The sequence below is a fragment of the Dromiciops gliroides genome, chromosome 4, assembly GCF_019393635.1.
Source record: "Dromiciops gliroides isolate mDroGli1 chromosome 4, mDroGli1.pri, whole genome shotgun sequence".
Classification (NCBI taxonomy): Eukaryota; Metazoa; Chordata; class Mammalia; order Microbiotheria; family Microbiotheriidae; genus Dromiciops; species Dromiciops gliroides.
In genome coordinates, this window is record NC_057864.1 from 158863662 (window position 1) to 158883963 (window position 20302).

General features: G+C 48.2%; 2 protein-coding genes across 2 annotated transcripts; one reads left to right on the plus strand and one right to left on the minus strand.

Annotated features, from left to right (window-relative positions):
- Positions 1 to 966: 966 nt before the first annotated feature.
- Positions 967 to 3686, minus strand: LAMTOR2 (late endosomal/lysosomal adaptor, MAPK and MTOR activator 2). Its single transcript, XM_044004314.1, is given in 4 exon segments — positions 967 to 1591; positions 2670 to 2762; positions 2764 to 2833; positions 3363 to 3686. Coding segments are annotated over 4 exon segments (435 nt in total). The 5' UTR covers positions 3431 to 3686; the 3' UTR covers positions 967 to 1387.
- Positions 3429 to 19807, plus strand: UBQLN4 (ubiquilin 4). Its single transcript, XM_044003217.1, is given in 15 exon segments — positions 3429 to 3458; positions 3521 to 3610; positions 5000 to 5291; positions 5294 to 5348; positions 5956 to 5959; positions 6346 to 6497; positions 11158 to 11408; positions 12213 to 12475; positions 13944 to 14102; positions 14574 to 14799; positions 15661 to 15800; positions 15971 to 16054; positions 16518 to 16633; positions 17236 to 17422; positions 17851 to 19807. Coding segments are annotated over 15 exon segments (2202 nt in total). The 3' UTR covers positions 18004 to 19807.
- The last annotated feature ends 495 nt before the right edge of the window (positions 19808 to 20302 follow it).

The window sequence follows — 20302 nt, forward strand, 5'->3', positions numbered from 1 at the left end:
CACTGGGAAAGGGGAAGAGCAAAAAGCAAATATAGCCTTTTCTAGCTACAGGGTTCTAGAAACAGGTTCTGTGAGGCGTGTATATACATGCACATGCACACACGCTAGGGGAGGGTCTGGAGCTGAGGCTGAATAGCCGAGGTCTCTGATCAACCTTTGGCCTCCTCTTAGTTGCCTGGACTCCAGAATTCCCAGTTGTCTGGCCTGGGGCTTCCTTCCAGACAGCACACCTTAAAGCAGCTTGCAGATTCCAATCAAGCTGCTGTCCCTCTTTGTGTGTGTTGGGTGTGGGACGGCACTTAAACCCTAGGAAGCCAAATGTCCTTGGTAGCTCTCACTCAACTTCCAAACTAAGAAATGTACTCAAAAATGGGTATGCCTGAAGGAGATGGGGAAGGGGGTGTGGGGGGGGGGGGGGAGTAAATATGGTCACATGACCCTCCTGGACTAGGAGTTGGGGCATCTGGCTCCCTGTGTATAGAATGTGACCCTCACTAGGTCCCTCCCACCTAAACTCAGGCATCCATCCAGGCTTACTGCAGATCATGGGTGATAGGTGGGAAAGCCCAGCCAAAAACCATTTGGCTCCCGATGAGAGGGGAAAGAATCTGTTTTTTACAAATGCACATTAGGAGGGATCCCTTATCCATCTCAGAATCTGGGAGTTGGAAGGGCCCTCAGCAGCTCTCTAGTCCAATCCAGACACACAGGAAAGACATCCTCACTATTAACAGAGCCCACAAGTGGTCACCTTTCCTCTGCTTTCAGACCTTTAAGGAGGGGGAACCTAGCTCCTCTTAGGGCAGCCCATTCCACTTCTGGATGCCTCTATTGATTGTCCTGATCTGTGGGAGCCTAAATTTGCTTCTCTGAAACTGCCTCATTCACTTCCCTATGAGACCTTCCTCTGCACCTCCCCACTCCCCACCCTGAACACGCCCAAGGAGAAAGAATCTAATACATAAGACAGGTGTTAAATAGTTATTTCAGTGAGATTTTTTGGAAAACTTTCCTTCAGACTTCAGGAAAGGTTTGGGGGGGGGGGGCCTGCCCCGCCAAAAGGTTAGCCTTCCACCCTCATCCCCACTCTCAACGCCCATCATGCCCCGACTGGCTAGGATGCTGCCACTTGAGTGAGGGGATCCTCCAGGTACTGGACAGGGCCTGGCCTGTAAAAGGGTTAGGTGAATTTAAGTTCAAAAACAACAGCTGTCGGGGGCAGGGCAGCCTGGGACACCAGACTTCCCAGTTCCACGCCCTCCCTCCCCATCATCCTACGCTTTTACACCCATATACTCTTTTCCTCAGTTAACAGGACTGAGATGTCTGAGCTTCTCATTTCTACTTACTCTAAAGAAGGGTTGGGAATAGGGAAGAAAGCTCAGAACTACCAAGACGAGGGCATGAAGGGGGTGGGGGTTCCAGAGGAGAAAAGGTAACAGCGATGGCATGACAAGAAACAGGAGAGGTTTTTTAAAAAGGAGATGGGATAAGGGATCACCTTGGCCTTCAGCATTCCAAAGCCCACAGTCTCTTTGGCGTACATACACAGCAACAGGTTTGCCACTCGGGTAGATCGCCACCCGGCCCTCTGCAGGGGTGGGAAAAGGGATATACTGACTGCTTATTGGCCCCCATTTGTCCCCACCATCAAGTTTCTTAGAATCTGGGATTTTTGTAGGGGTATTTTTGGAAGAATAATAATACTTGTGTGGTTTCTAATGTCAACTCCCTGGGCCCAATTTTCCTTAGGGAGTTAGAATAGATGACTTCTGAGGTGTCCTTTCAGCTCTAAATCTGGGATTTATGATCTTTTTTTAGGATCATATACTGTCATATACTCCCTTGTACTGTTCTCAGTTTGATGTATTTATTCTCAGCAAAACTATAAGCTGTCAGGCTTATAGACCCAGGCACTGACAGTTCACATGAAATAGTGTCTTTGGATGAGGTGGAAAGTTAAAGTACCAGGCTTCAGATCCCTGCTCTCAGGGAGATTTGAGATTCTGCACTAAGAATGTTGTTGGGATCCCACCCCCACGATGCACCTGGGAGCTACTGTCTTCTCTTCCCTCCAACCATCCAGGATCTGCTCTAGGTCCACCACTAAGTTAAGGGTAATCAGAGTAAAGTGGAAACAACACTAAGTTTGAAGTCAGGGGATCAAAGATCAGAAGAATAAGAGGTCACCGAGAGTGAGAGGAGGGTTTGCTTTATGTTTGGTCTTAGTATCCCAAACTCTTAGCACAGGGTCCAGTGCTTAATGATTGCTAAATTGAATGGAATTTCAAGATGAAGGCAGCCTTGAAGTGCACTGAGTCCAATCTTCCATTTTACAGATGAAAGAAACTGAGGCTCTGAGAGGTCACGTGACCTTGCCTGAGAATTAGCAGCATTCAGTTACCGGAGCCAGTGTCTGAACCCAGGTTATCTAAATCTAAATCCAGCACTCATTCATGATTAACATGGTCTAATCTGGGCTTCTGCTGTGTTTGTGACCTGGGCATATCATTTGGCTTTTAGTTTTTCCATCAATAAAACATGAAGAGCTGAATGAGAAGATCTCTATGTTCTTGTCCAGCCCTAAATCAATGACCCTAAGGATCTACCCACCAGGCGAGTCTAGTCCAAATTCCTCCCCACCAGGAGCTCCACTCCTTCCTTCATACCATGCAGTCCATTAGGATGAATTTGAGATTGTCTTCATTAAAGGCTGGTTTCCCATTCCGGTCGTAGGCAGCCCAGATATTGCTAGCAATGGCAAGCAGTGACCCTAGCATCGGTGTCCCCATAACCAGAGTAGGCCAGCAGGGAGCCCTCATTATTCCGCAAGCTGGTGAGAGGGGAGGAAAAAAAGGAATGGTTAAGATGACCTAATAGAGGAGTCCTATGATTGTGCCCATGGGTGAGAAGCCTGAGTTTCCTTTCCCAAATTTCACTTTCTGCAGGCAGCTGAGGACCCAAGCTAAAAGCTATTCAGTCTCCCCCTACACAATTTCCAGGCCAAGGCTGAAAACCACTGCCTTCTTCCCCACCTCACCCCGCTATTTCTCAGCCAGGATTCATTCCCCTAATAGCTCAAACTCTAGGAAGGCAGAGTTTGCTTCATTTTTGTCTTTGAATCCCCAAACCCCTGCGCAGTTTCTAGCATCTAAATACGGATGTTTAATAAATGCTGGCTGATTGAATGATGGATTGATATTGAGCTCCTTCTCTTCCTACACTTTCTTGTTCCTGGGGTACGCCGAACTCCCACTCCCCACTCCAAGGCCTGACTAAAGGGCTGTCCCAATTCCAGCAATACTGCAAGGCAACTTGCCCCCTTTCCCAAGGATGCTCCCGCCCCCGACCCCTACACTTACAGTGTGCTCTGAACACCTCCGGTGTTGGCTTGACTTAGCACCTGGGTTAGGGCTTTGGGGCGAAGCATGACGATGGTTCCGAATCCCGGCAACCGGGTCTCACTCCCGGATCCCTAGGGTCTTCCCCCCGCCCGGGCTCTGTCCTACACTTCCCGTAGCCTGGCCGCTCCCCTGCGGCACGCTGGGAGTGTGTAGTCTCCAAGATGAATGAGCCGTTCCATCCACCGTTGCGGGGCACCCTGGAAATTGTAGTTCTTCCTCACAGCCGCGAGGCATCTTGGGGCTGTAGTTTATAGGTTCAGTCTCAGCCCATGGGTTTTAAACCTGTGGAGAAGTAAAGAAACATGGAAGACATTTAACCCGTTTTTGGGAAAGAGGAAGTTAGTCTGGTCTGCATCTACTAAGTCATTCATTTAATTTTTGTGTGTGGGCATATCCCTTGCACTTTTTCAATCCACTTTCATATGTCAGGCACTGTGCTAAACCTACAAACAACTCTGTGGAATACAAAGTACCAGTATTATTAATCTCTATTTGATATAAATGAGGATTAAAAAGTGACTTGACCAAGGTCACACAGCTAGCTCGTGGTTGAATTATTGTTTCTCCGTTCTAGTGCTCTTTTCACTACAGCATACTGCTTTTGTTTACTTAAGGGATGAAGGTTGAATAAAGAGGGGAATCTACCATAAGGCAATCAGGTGTTAGATTCCACAAAATCAATCAACCAACAAGCCAAAAAATACCTGGGTTCAAGTTCTGCTCCTGCCATATATTGATTGGGTAAATCTGAGCAAGTCACTTAACCTTTTCCTGCAGTCAACCAAGGCTATAAATAATTGCAGAGAATTTGCTCACTCAGGAGACCCCTGAACCAAAGAAATCAGGGGCAAGCCATCCTTATTCCTATTAAGTGCAATGTCTTCTAGATTCTAGATCTAGTTGACTAGAATCTACATGACTGGGATACACTTTACACAGGATTCTGAAAAGTTGAGGACTGAGGCTATTCCAAAGGGAAAGCAAGATCCCCAACCAAGGCTCAATAAAGTGGAGAAGGAATGACACTCAGAGGAAAGATAAATAATGTTATCACAAGGAGAGAAGATCAGGCCTGGAGACAGAAAGACCATTGTTTGGGCCTGTGTTTCCCAGGATGTGGAGTAGCTGTGGCACTGACCACTTGCTTATAACCTATTTCTCTGGGATGAAACCTTCCCGATGTGTTGTCTCCCCCATTAGAACGTGAGCTCTTAGGACAGTCTTATTTTTATTTTTATATTTATATTCCAATTCCCAGGGCATAACAATAAGTCAGTCAATAAATATTGAGGACCTACTAGGTGTCAGATACCATGGGTTTTGCACAGACTAAATGCTTATTAATTTTTTTCATCCATCCCTCTCTCCACTTATCCATCTATCCATTCACACAGTAAACATCTGAGGCCGTATTTCAATCCAGGTCTTCTTTACTCTTCTTTGTCCAGTGAGCTCATCATTCAGTGAGGTGCGCGACCTTTCCATCCAGTGACCCTAAGGAGCCTTTAAAATCAGTGCCTGTCTAGTCTAGTGAGCTTCCTCTCCCGGTCCGCTGGGGGCGCTGTGGCAGCCGATGACTGGAGGTGGGGGAGCAGAGCCTCGAAGAGGCGGGGCTGGCCGGGGCGGGGCGGGAGGTGTGGGGGGAGGGACAGAGGGCGGGCGGGAGGCTGGGGTGGGGGGGAGGGCTGGGGACGCCGTGGCCGGGCCGGGCCGGGCGGGGAGGAGGAGCCGGGGCCGGGCTGGCGGGCGGGCGGGCGGCGGCGGCGGCATGGCGGAGCCGAGCGGGCCGGGGCCGGAGCCGGGGCCGGGGCCGGGCCAGGGACCGGAAGCCGTGGACCGGGGCCGGGACCGGGACCGAGCCGGGGCCGGGCCCCCCGATCCGGGTCACGTCAAGACCCCAAAGGACAAGGAGGAGATCGTGATTTGCGATCGCGCCTCAGTGAAGTGAGGTACGGACGCCGCTGTCGGTCCTGCGGGCCGCGGAGGCGGGAGAGTAAAGAGCGGCGCGCTGGGGGCCGGGCCGGGTTGGGCGCGGGCGCGCGGGGAGGGGACGGAGGGGGCGGGACGGGAAGGCGGGGAGGGGGGAGAAAGGGGGCTGTGGCACATGGTGGGGCGGGGAAGGTGGGGGAGGTCGTCCATCCTAGGAAACCGAAGGGAGGGGCGTGAAGAGAGGGTTTCCAGAAGTGAGGTTGAGGGGCACTCCGACCCACGAGGCTCGGGGCAAAGGAGAAAGCTAGAGGGTGGCGTGGACCACTCCGGTCCTGGAGCTCCGCGGGGTTAGGAAGACCCGAAAGGGGGCCTAAGGGTGAGGCAAGGATTTTCTCCCTGCCCCGAATCCCCGATTTAGACGTTTCCCTTTAAGGCCTTGCTTGCCCCCACCGGGTGTTGGTTGTAGGCTGGCCTGGCCCTTGTCCCCTCCTTCACTGCCTCCGTTCCTAGAATGAATTTAAAGATAACGCATCCCACTCCCAGCCCCATCTCTATATTTAAAGGCTGGAGAGTCAAGAAAAAACTGAAGGAGGGCAATGGCTTTGGATCCAGTGAGGGGAAGGGAGGTTAGGAGCAAGGACATTTTTGTGGGGTGTGAGATGCTGTGTTAGGGACAAAAGACCACCGAAGGTCAGAGAAACGGGCCTTCAGTTTTAGCTCCTCTGCTTACCTTGGGCAAGCCCTCTCACCCCCTCATCTTCTGGGATTGGACTAAGCGATCCGTAAGGGTCCCTTCCAGCTTCACCATCCTACGAGCAAGGGAGGACTAGCCCCCATGGACTTCAGCAGGACACAGAGATGCTAGATTGGAGGAAAGATTTCTGATGACTGGAAATTGGAGCAGGGGAGTGAAGGGATTCTAAAGAAGAGGAAGAATAACAATCTGAGCTGTTGGACAGCCTTGCTGTGGGGCAGGCCACACTGACCATGGACTTTTGACCTGATGTCACAGTTCAAAGAGGAGATATCCCGGAGGTTTAAGGCCCAACAAGACCAGCTTGTCCTGATCTTCGCTGGCAAGATTCTCAAAGATGGAGATACGTTAAATCAGCATGGGATCAAGGATGGGCTCACTGTCCACTTGGTGATAAAGACCCCACAGAAGTAAGTTTGGGATAACCAACAGGAGTTGCTCTCTGAATGATCCTTGAAAGGCCATTGGTGTCATTATCCCTGCTTTCTTACTCATCATAACCCAGTGGGATTCATTTAAAGGTCAGGGAAAGAGATGCTATAGTCTTGATTGCCATTTTAGGGTTTTTAAATGCTTAAAATTTAACTTAACGTCCTCCTATTGTTAGATCTCTGGGAAATGAAGACTAGTTAGTGCCTTACCCTTCCTTTTAGAATCTTTGCTGAGAGGCTCATCCTTTATTAGCTTTCCATTTTCTTTCTTTTTTTTTTTTTTTTGCAGGGCAATTGGGGTTAAGTGACTTGCCCAGGGTCACACAGCTAGTACGTGTTAAGTGTCTGAGGCCGGATTTGAACTCAGGTACTCCTGAATCCAGGGCGGGTGCCCTATCCACTTCGTCATCTAGCTGCCCCTAGCTTTCCATTTTTCTTTTGACCCTACTTTTTTTTTTTTGGTGAGGCATTGGAGAGTTGTGACTTGCCAAGGGTCACACAGCTAGAAGTGTCAAGTGTCTGAGGTCAGATCTGAACTCAGGTCCTCTGACTCCAGGGCTGGTGCTCCATTCACTATGCCACCCAACTGCCCCTCCATTTGCTTTTTTCTTTTTTTTTTTTTTTTGCAGGGCAATGGGGGTTAAGTGACTTGCCCAGGGTCACACAGCTAGTAAGTGTCAAGTGTCTGAGGCCGGATTTGAACTCAGGAACTCCTGAATCAAGAGCTGGTGCTTTATCCACTGTGTCACCTAGCCGCCCCCTCCATTTTCTTTTTAAAAATATTTCTTTTGAAAAAAAATTTTTGATGATTTTTCTTTTTAATCCATGTTACTTTCCAGTGATTCTTTCCTCTATCCTCTTAAAATATAGCAGTCTTTCCCATAACAAAAAACTGTAGTAAAGCCAAACAAATCTTCATATTGGCTGTTTCAGCCAGATACTTCATTCTGCATTTATAGTCCTTAATTTTTCTGTCAAGGGAAGGGAAGTGTTTTTGACCATCAGTCCTCTGAAGTTGATATTGGTCACTGCATGGATCAAATAATGATAGCTAGCATTTATTTATACAGCACTTTAAGTTTTACAAGCCATTTTATCTCATTTGATCTTCAACACTGGGAGGTATGTACTATTATTATCCCCTTTTACAGATGGAGAAACAGGCTGAGAGAGGTTAAGTGACTTGCCCAGAAGCTAGTATTTGACTGAAGCAGGATTTGATCCTAGCTCTTCTTCAGTCCAAGTCCAGTACTCTTGCCCACTGTGCCACCTACCTAGCTGCCTAATGTTCTGATGACTTTCATTGTTTTCCTTTACATCAGTATGGTCATTGAGTAAACAATTATAATAAACTTATAGTTCTGCTCATTTTGCTCTGTATCAGCTAATTCAAGTCTTCCCAGGTTTCTCTGGACTCTGCTTATTTGTCATTTCTTATGGCATAATAATATTCCATTCCATTTATGGTATGATTGAGAAGAATACTGGAGTTAGAATCAGGACATAGGTTCGAAGCTTGCCTGACACTTGTAGCCTCTTTGACCTTGGGTAAATCTCTTAACCTCATGGGATCTTAGTTTCCTTGTCTGTAAAATGAAAAATAGATTCCCAGTTCTAAATCTATGATCCTATGCTCTAATTGATGGACACCCTCTTTATTTCCAGTTTCTTGCTACCTCTGAAAGAATTTTTATAAATATTTTTTGTATGTCAGCCCTTTCCCTTTGTCCTTGCCCTCTTTGGGATATGTCAATAAATCAGTTACTAAGTCAATAAACATTTATTAAGCACCTGCTGTTTGACAGGCACTGTGCTAAGTACTGGGATACAAATATGAAAAAAGAAAGTGTGGAAATGTTTTACATGACTGTTCCTGTATTGCTTGAGTTCTTGGGAGGAGGGGAGAGAGAGAGGAAGAGAATTTGGAACACAAAGTTTTAAAAAATTGATGTCAAAATCTGTATTTTAGATAAAGCACTGGCCCTGGATTCAGGAGGACCTGAGTTCAAATCTGGTCTCAGACACTTGACACTTACTAGTTGTGTGACCCTGGACAAGTCACTTAACCCTCATTGCCCTGAAAAAAATAAAAAAAATTTTTTTTTTTAATTTGTATTTTACATGTACTTTTGGAAAATAAAATTCTAAATATTGAAAGTAGAAAAAAGAAAGAAAGTCCCTGTCCTCAAGGAGCTTACACTCTAACAGGGGAAGATACTACACAAAAGAAAGGTGAAGTAGGTGTAGTAGGTACCTGATGTGGGAGCATGGTGGAGAAGTCAGAGGAGTCTCAAAGCCAGGTGAGAAATTAGATGTTCTGAGCTGAACTCCCTCCTTAAACAGAGATTTGAAAGTTCCTGGCATGACCTTTCAATCAGAAGGGCAGAGGGTGGTAAGAAAGTGTAATCCCAAGGTTCAAAAGATCTTGCAGAATGTGAGATTGTCCCAATAATGAACTTCTTAGGGCCTGGCTGAGAAGTCAGAGATGTTCCCACATAGTGCAGTCAGGTGAGAAATGTGGAGGCCCATACTCGGTGTGGGTGTGGGTATAGTTTGGTGACTTCTACCCAGTTCCTAATGTTTTCTAAAACAGTTGGGCCAATTCACAGTTCTGCTGATACAGTATGAATGTGCCTATCTTCTAACATTTATCATTTGGTCATCTTTACCTATGTGCTGGATGTAGGGTAAAACATCGGCGTTCTTTTAATTTGCATTTCTCTCATTTTTAGTGATTTCGAGCATTCTTTCATGTGGTTGTCAATAGTTTGCAGTTTTCTTTTGAAAACTGCTCCTGGCTTTCAACCACTTTACATATTGAGAAATTTCTCTCATTCTTTTTATATATGTGTTTGTATATTTATGTATATGTATATATGTACAAATATATATACATATGTTAGCATTATTTTTTATCTTCATATAATATGCATGCGCATATATTATATAGACATACATACACACCTTGGGTGGTCAATGCTGTTATTATCCCCAGATGAAGAAACTGAGATTGAGAGAGGTTGAATGACTTCCGAAGGTAAAAGTCTGAGGGAGGTTTTGAACCCAGGTCTTCTTAACTCCAAGTCCAGGAATCTGTTTCCTTTTTCTTTCTTTTTTTTTTTTTTAAGTGAGGCAATTGGGGTTAAGTGACTTGCCCAGGGTCACACAGCTAGTAAGTGTTAAGTGTCTGGGGCCGAATTTGAACTCAGGTCCTCCTGACTCCAGGGCCGGTGCTCTATCTACTGGGCCACCTAGCTGCCCCAGGAATCTGTTTTCCACCTAGCTGCCTATATGAATGAGTTCTTTCTATATCTTGGTGGACTTCTCTTTTCTAGTTCTGTTGTCTCTTTTGGCCCTTTCCTCTTTCCTGGGACCCTGAGAGTTGATAGGAATCAGTAGTATGTTTAAAAGAACATTTTTTTTTTTTTAGCTAAATTGCAGCATGGATGTTGGAGGTTAGAGTAAGAAGGAAAGGACTTCCTGAAAGTGACCTGGAGAACAAGAAGTTGTTGGGAAAGAGAGCATTGTCTTCCTTGGCAGTCTAGCGATGCTGATTGCATGGGTGAAAAGCATGGAACTTTGAGCTGAAGGATGAGTTCCAGTGTTGGAACTCCTGTTTACTAGCTGTGTGGCTGTGGGCAAGGACATCATTGACCTCTTTGAGCCTCAGATTTCTCATCTGTAAAGTGGGAATGATATATCTACTATATCCCCCAGGAAGTTGTGAGGGAGGAATGAGCACTTACTATGTGGTATAGTGGATGGAAAGCTGGCCCAAAGGCCAGGAAGACCTGGGCTCAACTCCTGCCTTGTACACATATTGACTCTGTGACTGTGGGCAAGTCATTTAGCCTCTCTGCCTTAGTTTGCTCATTTGTGAAATGGGGATAGTAAGAACACCTACCTCTCAGGATTATTGTAAGGATCAAGTGAGGTGGTATTTGTAAAGCCTTAACATAGTGCCTGTAACAATTAATAAATAATTGTTTCCTCATTTGGTAAAGGGAGTTTCTTCCCCTAGAGAGTACCAATGAAATCGTAGCTCTAGTGCCTTTCCCTCGACCTCCTGTGTGCTAAGCACTAAGGGTAGAAACACAAAAGCAAGACAGTCTCTGCCCTCAAGGGGCTTTGTGACCCTGGACAAGAGATATTTCTAATGGGGAAAGAAGGCCCTCTTCCTCTTCATTCTTTTCTCTCTCCTCTCGCCCCTGGGGCTCGGAGTGACTGAGTGATTTGCCTGTGCTCATGGAGCAGTTTAGTAGTAAAGCCGATTCTGGTGCCCAGGCCTCCTGAATGCCAAGCTAGTCCTCCTAAGTTATCACAGCTTTCCCACCTGAGCCTCCTTTTAAAGTGGGCTGGGAAGGGGCAGCTAGGTGGTGCAGTGGATAAAGCACTGGCCCTGGATTCAGGAGGACCTGAGTTCAAATCCAGCCTCAGACACTTGACACTTACTAGCTGTGTGACCCTGGGCAAGTCACTTAACCCTAATTGCCCTGCCAAAAAAAAAAAAATAAAGTGGTCTGGGAGAGGGGTGTGGGGTTGTGAGCTTCAGGATCTCTTTTAGCTCTAGCATTCTATGCTTCCATAATTCTTTGATTCCTGGGTCCCTGGTTTAGGATTTTCCTTTCTCTGTCCTCAGGGCTCAAGATCCTGCTGCTGCCTCTGCCACTGCTGCCACTACTGCCGCCACCGCTGCTACTGCTGCTTCCTCTGCCCCAGATGCTGCTTCTGCTCCAGCCCCCACAACAGCTTCACCTGCTGCCCCTGCTCAGCCATCCACCTCAAGCAGCACTGCCCCTGATGCTGCTAGTGGAAACCGGAGGAATAGTGGAGGTGGTCCAACCCCAGGAGCTGGGGATGGGTCTTCTAGTGGTCCTGCATCCATACTCTGTAAGCCTCTTGAGGAGGAACTTGGGGAGGGAGTGCTCAAATGCTTTTTGTTTCACTTTGGGTTTGGTATGCGTGGAAATCCAGAGGAAGGAATGTGTGCTCTGCTCTCAGAGAGTTCCTGGTCTGTTTACTGAAGGAAATGTGATAGGCCTTTAGCTTGGGGGCAGAAGTTACACACATGGTTATGAATGATGAATGCTGGGAGGAAATAGTGGGGTAAGGTTGGGGTCAGTTTGGGAAGGCTTCCTGGAAGAGGGAAATGTTACGCATGTTTAGAAAGGGAGGTTGGGTGGCAGGGAAAAGGGGTGATGAAATTCAGGTGCTCCTGATGAAGCCAGGCTGAGGGTTCCTAAGAGACCAGTTAGTGGGCATTTCTTAAGTGCTTTCTACCTGCCAGGCACTTGGCTAAACACTAGGGCTACAAAAAAAAAGGCAAAAAATGGCCTCTGCCCTCAAGGAGGCGCCTGAGATAGCATCAGGACAGAGTCCTGGAAGCCCAGGCTGCCCAGCCGTGTTTGGATATTGGCAAGAAGAGAGCCCTGATTTGGGAAAGGAGCAGGATAAGGAAATAGAACAGCTCTTAAGGAAAGTGATTCCAGGGTAAACTAAGGAGAATGTGCTGAAGCCCTCCATGAAGGCAGGGATGGGGCCACGACTTGTTGAAAAGAATGGGAAGGGGCAATTCTGAGAGAACAGCTGTAAGCAAACCTAGAAGGAATTAGTGTTGTCATGGAGGGAAGAGCGAGGTAGGTTCCATGGCAGCATGTCCATGCTCTGTTCATGACTCAGTTCCCCTTCCTGCAGCTGGCTTTGGGGGCATCCTGGGGCTGGGCAACCTAGGCCTTGGCTCCGCTAATTTCATGGAGCTACAACAGCAGATGCAGAGGCAGCTGATGTCCAACCCTGAGATGCTGTCCCAGATCATGGAGAACCCCCTTGTCCAAGATATGATGTCCAACCCTGACCTAATGCGCCACATGATCATGGCCAACCCACAGATGCAGCAGCTGATGGAGAGGAATCCGGAGATCAGCCATATGCTCAATAACCCAGAGTTAATGAGGCAGGTGTGTATGTGTTTTCAGGAAGCAGGTGGTAATCCATTTAATCCCTTTGTCCTTAACCTTCCTGTCACTATCCCTTCCTTGACAGATTATTTCTCTCCTGGGGCAGCTAGGTGGTTCAGTGGATAGAGCCCAAGTGTAACCTCAGATACTTACTATCTGTGGGACCCTGGGCAAGTCACTTAACCCCAATTTCCTTAAAACATCCGGGACTATGAGGGGCAGCTAGGTAGTGCAGTGGGTAAAGCACTGGCCCTGGACTCAGGAGGACCTGAGTTCAAATGCGGCCTCAGACACTTAACACTTACTAGCTGTGTGACCCTGGGCAAGTCACTTAACCCTCATTGCCCCCCCCAAAAAAAACAAACAAAACAAAACATCCAGGACTTGATATCCTGATATCTGTCCTGCAGTGACTTTGGAGGAGGGAGTGAGGCTGATGACTTTGCACAGCCCTCCCTCATTTAAATCTCATTCACTGAAAGTCATGACATCACCCTAATGTTACGGACCTCCTGGAGAATGAAGGACAAACGATTTCTCTCCCAATGCTGGACCCTCTATGAGAACAAAAAGAAGGATGATTCCTACCATAAGTCAGTTTCAGGTCTAATAGGGAAGACATACATCCCCAAGACACACAGTCACCAACACAGAGACAGAAATTGCCAATGCAGCTGGATAGACTTTGAGATATTATAATGAGAAGCAGGTTGAAGTGGGGAAGTCTGGGAAGACTTCTAATCCAACTCAGTCCAACCCAACAAGTATTTAAGTACCTACTATGTGTAAGGCACCAGAAATATGGAGACAAGATGAAAAGCAGTCCTTGCCTTCAAGGGAAGTTACACTGGGAGGGGTGGGGATGGACACTATTATTCAGAAGAGGGAACGTAGATGGAGACTGGCTGTGGAGGGATAGAGAATGTCTGTCTAGACTGGGGAGATGATTTAATATCCCTTTCCCTGATTAATGCTGAGATGCTTGGGTATGGTGGGGGTGGAGATCCAGAAGGTGCTGGGAGGATGGGAATGGGTTAAGATTGAGGTCAGGTTAGGAAGACTACCTGGAGGAGGAAGCCATCTGGCTCAGAAGGGGCCCCTAGCTCTGATCCTCCTGGCTGGAGGTGGCAGGATGGGGGCACATAGAACCAGCTTGACTTTTCATACTTGGGTTTTCTTGGCAGTTCTTTCTGGCCTTGGACCAGGCTCCTCTCCAGATCTGGGCTCTCTTCTGCTAAGTGCCATCATGTCTCGGTCTCCCCTTTGTCCCTAAATAATACCATTGCTTTAGCCAGCCCTGAAGGAGGGCATCAACTCCCCTTACTTCACTTCCTCTCACTTCCCACTCTGCTAACGTGTCTTCCCCTGAAAGACAGGCTAGGAGGGGGAGCTGGGTTTGGAGTGGGTTTATCCCATCCTCGGCACCCTCTAGCCCCAGGGCTCACCCTACCTTTCTTTCTTTTGCCAGACCATGGAACTGGCTCGAAACCCTGCCATGATGCAAGAGATGATGCGCAATCAGGACCGGGCCCTGAGCAACCTGGAGAGCATCCCTGGGGGATACAACGCCTTGCGTCGCATGTACACAGACATCCAGGAGCCCATGTTTAGTGCTGCTCGGGAGCAGGTGGGAGCTGGTGACTAGCGGGGCTCAGGGGCTCTGGACCTCAGTGTCTTAGAGGGAGGGGTTAGTTAAAGATCAGCGACCTCTCACACATGCAGCTGAGATGCTCGAGGTTATCGGTTGTTCTCATCCCTCATACCCCAGAACTCCATCAGCCAGGGAGGGTGTGAAAGTCATATGGCCAATGAAAAGATGTTAGGTAGCATCCCATGTCCTGAGTGGCCCTTATGGCTGAGGTGCTAGAGACAGAATCTAGAGGCAGTGGATTCAGACCCATTGGTGGTGGGTCAGCAAGGGAAATAAGAAGAGCAGAAATCTTGATGCCAGTCATAGCAATAGATGATTCTGGATTATTTGTAGACCCTTTTTAGCTAGTCTGTACAATTAGCTCAATATATTTCCATCTTGCTTCTTTCTCCGTGGGGAGAAAGGTTTGTTTTCACTCCTTAATATGAAACTTTTTCCTCCTCCCAGTTTGGCAACAATCCCTTCTCCTCATTGGCGGGGAATTCTGACAGCTCCTCCTCCCAACCTCTCCGGACTGAGAACCGGGAGCCCCTCCCTAACCCCTGGAGCCCCTCAGCCCCCACCTCCCAGGCCCCAGGACCTGCTGGGGAGGGCAGCGGAGGCTCAGGGACCAGCCAGGTGCACCCAACAGTCTCCAACCCATTTGGGATCAATGCAGCTAGCCTGGGGTCAGGTATGTTGTGGGGGGTGGGGGGAGTTCAGAAGGGTCAACACAGCATCCCCCTGCCCAGGAGCAGATCTTTGTTCACCCCTTCACAGGATATTCACATCTGAGGTTGGATTATCAGGCTTGTGACATTAAGGAAGTCCCTGCAGGGTGGGGTAGAGACGGGAGTCACTTAAAAACATCTGGTTCCCATCCCATCTCAGTTTCTCTAGATCTAATCCAGCAAGTATTTAGCAGGTAATATGTGCAAGGAACAGTGATAGACTCTGGGGAAACAAAAACAATGCAGAAAACTAGCCCTGCCTTCGAGGATCTTAAATTCTACTGGGGGGGAATCAAATCCAATGGGTTATATGAAAGGGGTTGGGAATCCTCTGGAATCATTCCAGGAGGGAAACCGTGAACACCTGACATGACCCATCCTCTCCCAAATCAGTCATTCACTAAGCATTTAGTAAGTGCCTACTGTATACTGGGTACTATGCTAAACACCAAAATGATGGTGGCTGTGGCCCTGCCCTCAAAAAGCTTATTATGTTCAATCAATAAGTGCAGCCTGATGCAGCTGGGCAGGAAGATTTATCTGGTTTACTTCTGTCCCTCTACCTTTTTCTCTGCTCTTGGGGAGTGGAGCCCCTGGGCTCCAGGGGATTCAGGGACCACACTCAGGTCCCTCAGGAATACTGATCTTCCTTAGCAAAATGGCAGGGAAATGTCCTAACTCCAGATGGGGATAGGGAAGAAGGCAAGCCCTCCAAGCCAGTGTTGTGTTATTGGTCTTTCTGAGCTGTGCACACAGAGATGTGATGAGACGCGAAGGAAATAAGATTTCTGAATTCTCTCTCCTGTGGTTTCTCCACATTGTAGGGATGTTTAATAGCCCTGAGATGCAAGGTCTTCTCCAGCAAATTTCAGAGAATCCCCAGCTAATGCAAAACATGATCTCTGCCCCGTACATGCGGAGCATGATGCAGACGCTTGCCCAGAACCCCGACTTTGCTGCTCAGGTACTGAACTGGGGGGAAGGGAGCTTTGGTGGGCCATCAGCTCATGCCTGGGCTGAAAAGTGCTCATCATGCAAGATTGCTCCAAGGCCCTGCTTCCCCGTGCCCTCCTTGGTGCTTGTGTAGAACCCAAATGCCTGGGCTCCCAATTAATAGGTTCCTTGTCTCTGCAGATGATGGTGAATGTCCCATTGTTTGCGGGAAACCCCCAGCTGCAGGAGCAGCTCAGGCTCCAGCTCCCTGTCTTTCTACAGCAGGTGAGATGTAAGACTCTAGAGGAGGGGGTGATGCTTGAATCCCTAAAGGGAAAGACTTAGATTACCAGGGGGAGGAATTCCAGTTATACTGGGGGGGAGCACCTAGATGAAGTATTTATAGAGGGGTGGGGGAGGAGGGGCCTTGTGGTTGGGGGGGTGTGGATCTCTTAGAACATAATTGTCAAACTCAAATAGAAAGGGATTCCTGGGACAGCATATTGACTTAGGAAACCACAAATTAATGTTGTCTGGTGTATTGTATTTTTTTTATTCTGCTAAATATTTCCCAATTACATTTTAATGTAATTAAAATCCTAGGAATTTTTGAGGCAAGGAATTTGACACTTGTCCTAAGATGAAAGACTTAGGCCTGTTCTGAGTCCTCCTCCTTCCTCTTCCCTTCCCTCCCCTTCTCTCTGGCAGGGTTTGCCCAAGCTCCTCTTTTTTTTTCCCCCACCACCAGATGCAGAACCCAGACTCACTGTCCATTCTCACCAACCCCCGTGCCATGCAGGCCCTGCTCCAGATTCAACAGGGGTTGCAGACACTGCAGACGGAGGCCCCAGGGCTGGTGCCCAGGTGAGGTGACTGTACAGCCTTGAGAGCCCATCTCCTCCCCATCAGATGTTAGAGCTGGGAGATGAAGAGCTGGAAGCCATCTCCTCCCCCATGCACTCCACATTGCAGATGAGCAAACTGAAGACCAGAGCAACTTGCCCAAATTCACTTAGAAAATTAATAGAATTCAGGTCTCAAGATTCCCAGGCCAGGGCTCCACTCTGTTGTACCTAATGGCTCTTAGTTATAGAGTACTTGAAAGTTTTCAAAGTCCTTAATATATTCCATCTCCTTTTGAGCCTCACAACAACCAGGTGAGGTAGGTACCATTATCCCCATTTGGCAGATCAGAAAACAGGCTCAGATGTTAAGAGACTTGCCCAAGGTCCCATAATTGGTTTCTGCAGCAGTATTTGAACCTCTGTCTTCATGACTCCGAATCTCACACTCTCTTCTGTTCCTTTTGGCTTCTGTGTGCCTGTCTTCATCGAACTCTCACTTTTTCTTTGTGTCTCTTTTCCACTTCTCTGTCCTACTTTCATTCTAGCTCGATCACTGTGTCTTTGGTGTCTCTCCATCTCTCAGCCTTGCATGGACTGATTCCTATCTCTTCCTGCCCACAGCCTTGGCAACTTTGGGGCACCCCGGATTCCTCCTCCTCCTCCTGCAGGAGGTAGCAGTGGTCCAGAGCCCCCCATCACTACCCCATCCACGCCAGCTAGTGCCTCTCCAGGGGGGAGCACTGCCAGCCCCCAGCAGCAGCTGATGCAACAGATGATTCAGCTTTTGGCTGGAGGAGGAAATTCCCAGGTGTGTATTTGCTGGGCTGGCTTTCATGTGCATGTATGTGTGTGCTGGGGGAAGTCCACCAGCCAAAGCATAAAGAGAGGCATGAAATGTGGGCTCCTGAGTGTAGGCTTCAGTTCTCTCTGCCCCAGAGAAGAGGGCTTTGTGAGGCCAAGGTTGGACTGGATGTTCATTCTCTGAGGTCCTTTCCAGCTCTGAATCCATGAAGCCAGACGGTTCTTTGAGGCCCTAACAGAGGCTGCATTTAAGCTTTACACCCATTGGATTCAGAAAAGTAGGGTAACATTGGGGGAGTGTTATTCTGTGTTGTTGGGCAGACTGTCTTCCTTTCAAGGGGAGTTGAGTCCCATCCAGCCACTGCCTTTGGCCAGGGGTCCCCAAGAACGTAGACCTGCAGGATGAATCCTACCAACAGGCTATCTTCCCTCCAGGTGCAAACCCCAGAGATTCGATTTCAGCAACAGCTGGAGCAGCTCAACGCCATGGGCTTCATCAATCGGGAGGCTAACCTGCAGGCCCTGATTGCTACGGGTGGAGATATTAATGCAGCCATTGAGAGACTGCTGGGTTCTCAGCCCTCCTAATCCCTGAGTCCATCCCCACCGCCCTCATCCCCCCCCCATCCATATATGCACACCTAAACATTGACCTCCCCTACATCATTTGGTTCCTTTGACAGCTCCCCAACCTCTCCAGATCCATAACCTCATCTCCTATGACTCTTCACCTCCTGTTTCTCTGGTCTTCAAGCCTCTTCAGACAGCAGGGGAGGAGGCATTTGGGGCATGGCAACCTAACCCCATAACTCTGTCTTGAGTTTCTTGGTTCTAATTGTACATCTCTCTTCCATTCTGCCCCTGCCTGACCTTTGCAAAGGGATATTTAAGCAATTTTGCCTTTTTATTTGGGTTTCCCAACTCCATCCCTGACTGTACCCCATATTCTCCATTACTTGTCATTAATGGAACCGAGTCATGGGATGGCCTGATTGGCTTAATTTATCAGGGGACATTGGTCCTCCCCTCCTAGTTGATTGTGGGATCTTTCTGTGTCTAATTCTGACCATACCCCAGCTTCCTTATCAGAGCCTTCTCATTCCCCACCAGCCTCATCTCCAACCTTACCCCGCCCCTCCCCCCCATGAAGGGTTGTGAGTTTCTATGCTTCCAAGTGGGAGAGGGCAGGTAGAGCAGGTAGTTAGTCTAAGATACTCTCCGATCGTGCCCCCCCCTTTACTCTTCCCCCAGCATATACTATTCTGAATACCCTTTATGTACAAAGCCGTCTCGTGGGCTCTGCTCCCCATGTTTGGGTTGGGGAGGAAGGTGGATCACTCTTTCAAGATACAGAGACAAGGTGGAATGATCCTGCTGGATAGGGATCTAGATTATCAGTGCTGCAGATATGGAGTGGGGTCTGGTGTTGGGGGAGGCAGTGAAGCTTCCTGGAGGAGAGAATAGGTATTCCCGTTGTTGGAGCAGGTCAGAATGGGTAGAGTTAGAAGCTAGAAAAAGTCGGCAGCCCTAGGAGCAAATCTTGGTCTGCCAGACTGAGGTGGAGAGTGAATCTAGGAGAAGAGACTTTCAAACCCTAATTAGGGATTGGAATTGGAAAGGAGAGAGGGTAGTTCTCAATACCCACAATGGTCCCTGTTGACTGCATAACTCTCAAGCACAGAATGTTGATACCCTTCCCTTTCACTTTCCCCACATATACACACACACAGACACAAACACATTTTCATGTGCTCGAGACCACCAGGGGCTTGTCCAGGTCTGAAGTGACCAGTGCCTTTGGCCCTCCCCTGGGAACTAGGGTTTGTCCCAGAAGGGGCTGGGATTTTTTCCCTGTCCCTCAGGGATTGTTGCAGGAGGGAGGGTCCTATGTTCTAGTTTCAGAACCATCTCCCCCAAAGAGAAATGGGGGTTTGCCAGTCTGGGGGTGGGATGGGAATAGCTGGTATGCAGAAGTCTTGATGCCGAATAAGGATGAGCATGCCCCTTTGAAAAGGGGCAGGGATATCACCCAACCATCCCCTCCCCTTCCACACACATATACACATACACATGTACATAATCACCCCAACCTCTGAATACTGGTAAGTGCTTTGAGATCATAGGATAGAAGAGGGATGGGGCCCTCAGCCTCTACATCCTAAGCCTATGCCTTTCTTACCCTCTGCTTCATCCCTTCTCCTTCCACCCCAACGCCCCCAGTTCTTCCTTTTGTTGTCTATGCCAGAAAGCCCTTTTTGAAGGAGGAACATGGTGACAAAAGTCAGTTTTTGAGCTGGGGTTGGAGACCAAGATAGTAGAGAACAGGCTCCTCATCCCTACCCCATCCCCCTCCCCCCAATCCCATGTAAATAAATGGCGTGATCTTTGTCGAGAGGGTTGTATGGTGGTGTTTCTGGGAAAAAGAAGGCTGGCAGAAGCCAACCTGTGGTTTGAGTCTCTGAAGGGAATTTCATACCAGAAAAACTGGGTTTGTCCTTTCAAGAGGTAGTGCGAATGGGGCAGCTAGGTGGTGCAGTGGATAGAGCACCGCGCCCCTGGAGTCAGGAGGAACCTGAGTTCAAATCCAGCCTCAGACACTTAACACTTACTAGCTGTGAGACCCTGGGCAAGTTCACTTAACCCCAATTGCTCACTAAAAAAAAAAAAAAAAAGAAGTAGTGGAAGAAGAGGTCTTATGAGGAGCCATACTACACATGTATGTTAGACAGTAAGTAAGGATTCTGTATTGTCAGGGCATCTTAGGAGAAATTGAGATTGAGATGCCATTCCTTGCAAAAGTACTAGAAGTACTTTTCCTATAGCTCTGGCCAGGGTAAGGAGGAAGATGAAGGGAAGCCTGGGTGAAACAACAAGGTCATTTGTATCT